This window comes from Mus caroli, chromosome 13 (assembly GCF_900094665.2).
Source record: "Mus caroli chromosome 13, CAROLI_EIJ_v1.1, whole genome shotgun sequence".
NCBI lineage: Eukaryota > Metazoa > Chordata > Mammalia > Rodentia > Muridae > Mus > Mus caroli.
In genome coordinates, this window is record NC_034582.1 from 50,180,369 (window position 1) to 50,189,395 (window position 9,027).

General features: G+C 55.0%; 1 protein-coding gene across 3 annotated transcripts; it reads right to left on the reverse strand.

Moving 5' to 3' along the window:
- Positions 1 to 1,289: 1,289 nt before the first annotated feature.
- Sncb (synuclein beta) lies at positions 1,290 to 9,027 on the reverse strand. 3 transcript variants are annotated; one of them, XM_021180889.2, is made up of 6 exons: positions 8,742 to 9,027; positions 8,000 to 8,129; positions 5,366 to 5,407; positions 5,089 to 5,207; positions 2,306 to 2,395; positions 1,290 to 1,971 (listed from the first exon to the last, which is right to left on the reverse strand). In XM_021180889.2, exons 2-6 carry the CDS (start codon positions 8,118 to 8,120, stop codon positions 1,939 to 1,941), a joined length of 405 nt encoding a protein of 134 aa, XP_021036548.1. In that variant the 5' UTR covers positions 8,121 to 8,129; positions 8,742 to 9,027; the 3' UTR covers positions 1,290 to 1,938. The 3 variants fall into 3 exon arrangements, with proteins under 3 accessions (XP_021036548.1, XP_029340877.1, XP_029340876.1); XM_029485017.1 differs by lacking the exon at positions 8,742 to 9,027 and adding an exon at positions 8,352 to 8,454; XM_029485016.1 differs by lacking the exon at positions 8,742 to 9,027 and adding an exon at positions 8,262 to 8,351.

A 9,027-nucleotide genomic window follows, 5' to 3' on the forward strand; every position in this document is an offset into this window, starting at 1 on the left:
CTAGAGAAAACAGGTTTTGGAAATTCCAAAGGTCTTGGCCTTTGGAGTCAAGCATAGGACTCAGTGTGGGCTTTTGACATTTCTCAGGGCAGTCAGGGCTGGTGACCAAATGGAAAAGGTGTGCACAATCCAAGGGTATTCAAACTTAGAAAAATATATAGTGCTGGTAAATTAACTGTATCTAAGCCAAAATTCAGCCGGAAGGCAGCGGGTTGTAGGTAGTGTGGTAATTGAGCCGAAAAGGGCTTCTAGCTCCTATCTCTCTCACTCATCCAAGCCCACCGGTTTGTTTCACACGGTCATCTGTTAGCTGCTTTCTGCTACCAGACGTGAAAGCCCAGGTGACCAGAACACATTGGTCTCTTGTAGGGTTAATGGCTTTCCCAGACTTGCCATTGTTCCGCCAACGACGGGAAAGAGGATGACTGAATGGAGTAAGCTGATTCAAGACGATGTTCAGGGGGGCTTCTCTGCAGGAAACCAGAATATGGCTCTTGCGCAGGGAACGCAGACCTGACCACCTGCAATTGGAAACGCTGCGCAGACTGGGGCGGACCCTGTGCCAATAAAGGCGTTTTCCTACTTGCAGAGGCGGAACCTCCACGCATTGCGGATCTTATCGAGGTTCCCCATCTTACTCTGAGTCCGCGGGAGCCCCCTAGTGCTGATCGTGGTGTGCTCCCGGTGTCTGGCAGGCTTCCCAGTATTCTGCAGACCCTCTCCTACTCCAGCTGAAATCTCAAACTTTCAGTAAGAGGAGAGTACCGCCTACCGGGAGCTCTGCCCTTTCCTGGGCCTGCCGCCATCGGTTTTGCTTGCGTTGGGCGGGTGTGAGTAAATGAGTGTGGACAGGACTGGAGTGGGAGGGGTCTGACAACGGTTAAGGACTTCTTTCTGCGGCGCGTCAGCAACCGGGCCAAAGAGCGCAAGTCTGCAAGTGCGCTCTGGCCTTGGTGCTGACATGCGAGCTCGCGCGTAGAGACTGGCGCCGGTTCTCGCGCGTGCATGCGTATTCATGATGCCCGTGCGGTCGTTGCTTCTTTTGGTCCTGCACTCCCATTCCTGTCAGGAGGTGGCGCCTGATGCTAACTTCCCACCTCCCAGTCAACTTCAATCTCAGTGTGGGTGGTGGTGGGGGCAGTCACCCTCTGGGTCCTGGGCCAGTGTGGAGATGGAGAAGCTGAGATCCCAGGTAGCTAGCGTTGTACCTGGGTTTAGTGTGTCAGAGTTCAAGGAACGAAGGGGCAGTCTGGGGCCCAGAAGCCCAGTCCTGCCTAGGCGGCGCCAGCTACAGACAGATTGGCTTTATTCATGGACACACTGGGGAGCGGCTTGGCCGCCCACCCCGGGACACGCTCACACGGTGGGTTGGGGGGACTCTCCATGCCACAATCACAACAAACGACGCCCGCGCTCGGACCGAGCGGGCTGAGGGAGGGGGCATGGCACGACCTGGCTCCTGGTTTGGGTTAAAAACAAAACAGAACAAAACAAAAACATTTTAGGGGTCGAAGTGGGGCTGCTGGGGGAGCCCCTTGGAGAACCTCTGTTAGGATGGGGAAGGAGCCATAGTTTTCCCATCTTGGTTTAAAAATACATAGAACATGCTACATCCGAGCAGACACTGGACCAAATGGAGGGTGAGGGGCAACACTGGTAGGGCGGGGCTCCCAGCCGGACCTCTCTGCCCGACTCCAGTCCACACCTCAGGGATGAACGCGGGCAAGTAGGAAAGACGGAAGGGCAGGGCAGACACTAACACAGGCCCCGAGGAAGTGCCTCAGAGCCGAAGGAAGATCTCGTGTTTTTTGGGGGAAAAGGTAGAAGGACAGCCCTGGCTCTGGGGGGTGGAGGGGTGGGGGGTGGGGAGGGAGAGAGATGGGGCAGGGACAGGGACAGAAGGAATTGTGCTGCTGGTGCGAGGCCCTCCTGGACCCCTTACGCCTCTGGCTCGTATTCCTGATATTCCTCCTGCATCAAAGGAAGGGTTGGAGACTGAGAGGTCAAGGGTAGCCTGCCCACATCCCTCCCCATCAAGGAGGAACAATGTTTGTCCCACCCCCTGGGCAGGGAGAAACATGGAGTTGGGGCCAGCTGAGACAGTCCAAGGCAGTTGTGCCTGGGGGCCTGGCGTTAGGCACCATCTGCCATCTGCCCTCCACTCCCTTCTTCTGCCTCCTGGACCCTGAGTTATTGAAGCCCTTCCCCCACCGCCTAGCTTTATTATGCTAGGGACCACCCACCTAGCTAGGGGTGGCTTCAAGTCTTCAGGGGCGCCTCTACCCCAGCCCTGCAGCCCTCTCACCTGGGGTGAGTCCTCATAACTTTCCCCTTCTGGTTCCATCAGAGGCTCAATCAGGGGCTCCTCAGCGGCTTCTTGGGCCACCTCCTCTGGCTGTGAACAGAGAAAGGCAGGGCTGGGTGGGCAGCTGGAGAGCCCTTAAAGAAATTCCATGATGATGTGCTACTGGTTGCTTGGAAGCGTGGGATCTCTAGGGTGGCTTGGCAGTGCCAGGTATGGTTAGGTGAGTTGTTTATTTGGAGGTCTTAGAAGGGAGAGGTGAGAGGGACCTGTGAACAGTGAATTCCCAGCCAATCATCAGGGGAAGCTGGAGTGGAGAGAGTGGAGAGAGAGCTCTGAGGGGCTCAGGCCACCACCTGACAGTCTCTACCCCTATCACTGAGACTGGAGAGATGGGGAGACAGCACAGGGCTCTTCCCTTTAGGCACAAGCTGCTGGACTGACTATAGGACCCAGGAGAGAACTCTGGTAGCTCCCCTCCAGGGCTGAAGGGAACTGGAGTCTCAGGTATGGGGCTGGAAAGGGGCTCTGTGCGGTTCCCTCCACTGCCTCCACCCATCCCTCCCTCCCCCAGGGCTGAGCTTGGCCTGATTTCTTCACTGTAGCTATTTTAAGATAAGCTGGAAGCAACAGCTCATGGTGTTGCTTGGATGTGTGAGCTAAGACTCTTCCCCTCCCCCCTGCATCTGCTGCCCAGATGGGCACAGACCAATGAGCACGCATGTGGAGGTCTGCTAGACACATGGCTGGCCGCCTGCAGATCAGCACATATATGTAAACACAGGATAACTTGGGGTGTATTCATGGCTGTAGAAGACCACACGTTGGGCTGGCACGTGACTAGGAGGACCCTGGAGCTGTGGTACTGAGAAGTTGGCACTGCCCATTGCCTTAGCCCCTTGGAGTATTGTCTACTGCTGCTTCTGTGGGCACAGAGCTTTGCATCTCCCGTAAATGAGCATGGGGGCTCATTCCTCTCTCTGTGGAGATGACCAAAGCAATAACAAACGTCGCTTTGTCCCAAGTTACCCAGTTGTGATGGGAACCCAGGAAAGACACAGTGTTCAAAGTCCCAGCTCCAGGCCTTGAAGGTATAGTTTCAGGCTAGAATGTGTGTCTGGCATGCTGAAGATCTTAGGCTCAATCTTCAGCATCCCTGCCCACAAATAACCCCCAACTGGAGCCGTTTGTTTGGAAATGAACACAGCAGGAGAGTAGAATGCTCTGGGCCTAACCACAGTGGAGCATGGCCCAGCAGGAATGGAGAATCGCCATTCTCAGACAGTGGCAGTCTTAGAAGTCACGCTGTAGAGTAGGACAAACAGAATGTAGAGGAGCGCACACTCCTCTCGGTGACATGCACATGACATTGATGAGCACCCAAACAGTTTGCAATGATGGAGGTTGGAAGCAGGGACCCCTGGACTGTGGTGAGTGGGTGGGGTAGGCAGGGCCTCAGCAGAAGGAAGCTAAGTGATTACACACGATGCAAATGCTTGGGAGGCACTCCCTCCATGAACCAGGCATGTTCCACTGCCACGTGCAGTCCTGGATAGGGTAAGAGTCTTTAAAGGCAGCAGAGTGCAAGAATGCTGGAGGCATTTTGTGTCTTGAACTGGCCGCTGGCTTCATTAGGAAATCGCTTTCTAAAGTGTCTGTCTTGGGGGGGGGGGAGCATTAAAGCAACCTTTAAAAAGAGATTTATTTTGCACTCTTGCTCTCTCCTCTTGCTCTTGCTCCCCCTCCATCTCCCTCCCACTCTTGAATAAACTCTATTCTATACCTATTTTTTAAAAGATTTTTAAAAGTTTTATGTGTGTGAGTGCTTGCTACTCATGTGTGTCTGTGTGTGACACATGTACATCTGTGTACCATGTGCATGCCTGGTGCCTAAAGAGGAAAGAAGAAGACACTCGGTCCTTTGGAACTGGAGTTGTAGATGGCTGTGAGCTACAGTGTGGATGATGGGAACTTTACTCTGCAAGAGCAACAAGAGGTTTTAACTGCTGAGCCACCTCTCTAGTCCCATAGACGGAGCCTCATATAGCCCTGGCAGGCCCTGTATAGCCCTGGCAGGCCCTGTGTTCGCTGCCGTCCTGATCTCGGTCTGCAGGTCAGAATTTCTATCTCAGGAGCTCACAAGATGTGGTCTCTGGAACTGCAGCACTAAGGTCCCTTGTATACTTCATCTTCTAACTTCTGCCCCAGGACCTTTGTGCTTCCTGTTCAAAACCTCTTGGGATACCATTCTGGGACATCTCAGGGCTGTGTCTCTTCAAATGGCACCTCCCAGGAAACCTCTCATGGCTCAAGAAGACCTGTCACAGTGTGTGCCCTCCCTCGCCCCCCCCCCCAGTGTTTTTTTCTTCACCGCACACACATGCCCCATCTGATATCATCATACATACTGGATGGCTTTGCACTGGGCTCTCAATGCCTCGGTAGCATGCACAGAGCCCACTGTGGAGCTACGAGGGACAAACCTTCACTGATAGGGACAGTCAGCCAATGAAAAGAGCAAGCATAGGTGTGTGCAGATGTGGTTGGGAATATCTAAGGTCATGCTGCTAAGTGAGCTATGCACTGACAGGGATCCCTTCACAGGATCTATAGACACCTCCCCACAGCTTCATTTTTAGCTGAGTGTATACAGACTTGTAGGAAGGGAGGCAAGCAAGCTTGTGCCCCAGTCTGGGGAAGTGAAGGTGGAGTGGATGGTGGCAGATGTGTGTGCCAGCCTGATATGTGTGACATGTTGTGGGGTTGGGGTGGGGGTAGGCACTTGCCTTCAGGTCTGTGGGGAACTCTTCCTTCTTCACCAGGCCCGTGGCTGCTGCAATGTTCCCAGCCCCAGAGAACACAGCTCCTCCCAGATGCGATGCCTGCTCCTTGGTTTTCTCAGCCACTGGAGTAGAGAGGGGTTTGGGAAAAAGGTTCAGTGCCAGGTCCCCGCCCCCCACATAGTGTCCCAGAGTCTTCCCTCTCCAGGGGCAACCCCAAACAGAAGCCTCAGTAGTCCCCATGCCCCTCACCCCCCATAAAGCATTAGTACTGGTCTGGTACCTGAGGCCACACCTTGTACCACTCCCTCTTTGGTCTTGCTTCCTATGGGGAAGAAAGAAGAACATATGGAACAAAGATTCCAACCTAACACTGGGGCTAGGCAGTAAGCAGAGGACCCAGGTAGCAATGAGTCCCCTGAACCCTTCCATGAACCCCATCCATCCCACATCTCTCACCCCCATGCTAACTACACTCAGTCCCTATACATACTTCCTTAGGTCTCTGGTTCCCTATCCCAGTACCCACACCCCACCAGTGGAGGCCAGCGGCCGACTGAGTACCAGGGTAAAGCTCTTAGCGTCTCTTAGTTTACCATTTGGGCTGTGATGGTGGGTGGGGTGTTGTTCTTTCTTCATAGTTGGAAAACAGAAGCACAGTAAGGGCCCTGCAGTTAGTGGCTGGGTGAGCATCCAAGGCCGACTTGAAACTGTTCCCAGCTACGGTGTAGCCCAGTATGGGAGGTAGTGATGCTGGGAAGAATGGCCATGCTCTTGCCCCATGCCCTGGCCCCTGCTGCACTTCTGCTAGTCTGTCTCTTCCAAACAAAGGGCCAGCTCTTCCTCTGGCTAAAGTGGAGAGTGTTAGGTGCAGGTGAGTCTAAAGGTGAGGTTCAGATTGCAGAAGGCACTCATGCCATTGGCTGTGTCTTCACCAGGATGGTTGGGTAGCATTGGAAGAGGCAAGACATTCTGACCACAATGTATGTATCCTCCAGGGCTTGGGGAATCTGTTGTGTGAAGATTTAGCAACCAAAGGCTAGGCTAAGGCCACCACAGAGGGGATGAATCTAAGCTGGCTAGAGGAAAAGGCGAGGCCAACAAGACTCTGGAGGCCCAAGGGACAGGAGTCTGCCTGCATGCTATTCATTCACTCACCAACAGATTGTCTGCACATTTTATGTGCAAAGCCTGGGCCAATGGCTCGCTCTCTGTCCTTAATTAGTAGGGAGAGGATATTTAGACTCCAAGGGACTGCAAGAGGTGGGGACAATGCCTAGGCCTTGAGAAATGGGGAACACGTGGGTATTCTAAAAAGAGATTAGGGAGGAAGAACCCAAAAGCAGGCAGGCAGGACTCTACCTGAGGACCAGGTATGTATGGTAAAAGCCATGCTGGGAATGTAGGCGGAGGTAGACATGATGGACGCATCATGCCAGGCACTAGGAGCAGAGGCCATAACACAGAGGTTCCCTTGGGCACGGGAGGAAGGAAGAAAGCACCTACTGGGGGGAGACACCACAGCCGGGAGAGGCCGAGCCTATGAGCAGAGTCAATAATGTGGTCCTGGGGTTTAAGGAAGGATAGGAAGGAGAGACAGGTAAAGAAGGGAGGCCCTGGCATTGCTAGGCCGATGTGAGCTCAAGACACTCTTCTGCTGGGCTTAATTACTACTGCTCTTGTCTCAGGTGGCAATGCGTCCTGGCCTCCCTGCAATTTGCTTGGTCCCCAAAGGTCCAAGGAACTATTCTGAACTAGTCAGATCATGTCAGTCTCTCACTTGTAGCCTCTAACAGCAATCACAAGGATGCTTCAGCCTGGCCTATGTGGCCTTCTTACGGATTGGTTCTTGACTGCCCATCTGAGCTCTTCCAGCAAGAGCTTTTCCGCCCATTCTATGGTTCTTTGCATCCTGCCTCTCTGCCTTCCCAGGACCCTTAAGTAAGGTGCAGGGCTGATCCTGCGCACCACCTGACAGTAGCTCCCCTTTTTGCTCTCTTCCCCCAAATGATCCCCACACTTGCTGCTCCATGTCAGATCCTGCCCCTGAAATGCTGCGCCTTGCCATGAGGAGATCAGGGCTCCGACTCCATTGTCCTCTCAGCATCCACACAACGCTCGCTCGAGACACAGTATGCTTTTAGTGGTCACAATCCAAGCCTGCAAATGACCTTGGGCAAAACATCCAGCTCTTTTCCACAAGAGCAAGCCCTAACCTATGATCTGAGCCCCGAAACAAGGGGTGAGCTTCCATTTCCAGCCCTTTTCTAAGGGTTATATGCATAACCCTTACAAACTCCCCTTTCACACTTTGGGTGAGAGATATTAACCTCCCGACCTTTGTCCTGATACCAGCTGGCAGCTGCTGGGAGGATGAACTGGAGAGACTGCCAAGGTAAAACCACAGGCTGTGAGTGTGTGTGTGTGGGGGGGGGGCGGGGGCTGGTAGCTGGAGAGAGCCCGCCAATAACCAGGAAAGTGGGGCTTTCCAGCGGGATTTATACCCGGGCTTCTGGCTTTACCAGCTGTGTGACCTTGGGCAGAGTGGTGAACAGAGGGCCCCAGAGTCGCTGATCTGTAGACTAGCCCAAGAATGTTAGATGCTATAGCATTTCATTGCACTTGGCCTCAAGTAAAGGTTCCCCATCAGGTCACTATTAATAGTGATGACGGGGTAAGAAAAAGGAAACCCTGGAGAGCTCACCACCTTGGTCCCTGGTCTTTCATTTGAACATCATCTCCACCAGCTCCCATCCCATTCCCACCTCCCAATTCCATGGACTGGCTGTGTCCCCAGTGACCCCTACTGACCTCGCCCATCTGCTGACTCATATTCTCATGCCCAGACCCCGCAATCACTCTGAGGACCCTTTCTGGTACCCTCAGAAGATACCCAGCCCTGCAGCCCCTTGCCCACCGACATAGAGGACGCCTTCCTTGGTCTTCTCTGCTGCCTCGGTGACCCCCTGCTTGGTTTTCTCAGCTGCAGCCACAACGCCCTCCTTGGCCATGGACAGGCCCTTCATGAACACGTCCATCCTGGCGGCCTGGGGAGGGCGAACACACAAGTGCCGGGGCGCTGGCTCTGCACCCTCACTCGGGCCCTCCCGGGGGACCTGGTGCCCCCTCCCTCCCTTCCTCAGACTTGGCGCGCTTCTGGGCCGGGAGCCCCCTCCTACCCTCTCCACTCCCCAGGTCTAGGCCTCAGAGCTATGCTGCGGCGAGTCCTAGCGTCCTTGAAACCCCGGGATGCGGGGAGGGGCCAGCACCTCAGTTATCCGGAGATCTGCAACCTGCAGGCCCGCAGAACCGGAAGCTAGGCTCGGCGCGAACACCGGGGCCTGTCTGTACACACAACAGTCACACGCTCTGCATACAAACACACACCACGGACATGCTCACGTGCACACACACAGAACACGGGGCGTTTAGAAGCGCATGGACACTCCGGCACACGGGCACGGACGCACGTCCGCACGTCCACCCAGACTGTAGCAATCAGAGAGGACAGACGCGCATCCTGCAGTGCACCTGCCCGCGCCCGCTTAGCGCTTTCCTTTTCTGTGCCCACGTTTCTCCCAGGGCAATCTCCATCCCGCTCCTCACCTTACCCCAGATCCCCCTGGATCCCCAGTTCGGTGCTCTTTCCGGAGCCTCACCTGGGTTTCGGGGCCGGGCTGGGGGATGGAGCTGTGGTGGCCGCAGCGGCTGCTACTGCGAGCAGATGCGCGGGGCTGGGCTACGCTGGGTATGGATGGACTCGGGGCCAGTGGGGTCCTGCCGTGGTCAGGCTCTTGAGTCACCCTCCCTGAGCTGGAGCGCAGCAGTGCTCCGGCCTTGGGTGCTCTGCCACCAAGGATGCTACTCGCGCGCTCCGGCTCCGCTCCGGCTCCTGCTCCGGCGCTGCGGCAGCTCTGAGCTCAGCACTCCCCCCTGGTGGCCGCG

Coding starts and splice junctions, on each gene's coding strand:
- Sncb (XM_021180889.2), bottom strand. CDS start 8,120: ATGGACGTGTTCATGAAGGGCCTGTCCATGGCCAAGGAGGGCGTTGTG. Junction 5,408..7,999: donor GGAAGGCGTCCTCTATGTCG/GTGGGCAAGGGG, acceptor TCTTCCCCATAG/GAAGCAAGACCAAAGAGGGA. Junction 5,208..5,365: donor GGTACAAGGTGTGGCCTCAG/GTACCAGACCAG, acceptor TCTCTACTCCAG/TGGCTGAGAAAACCAAGGAG.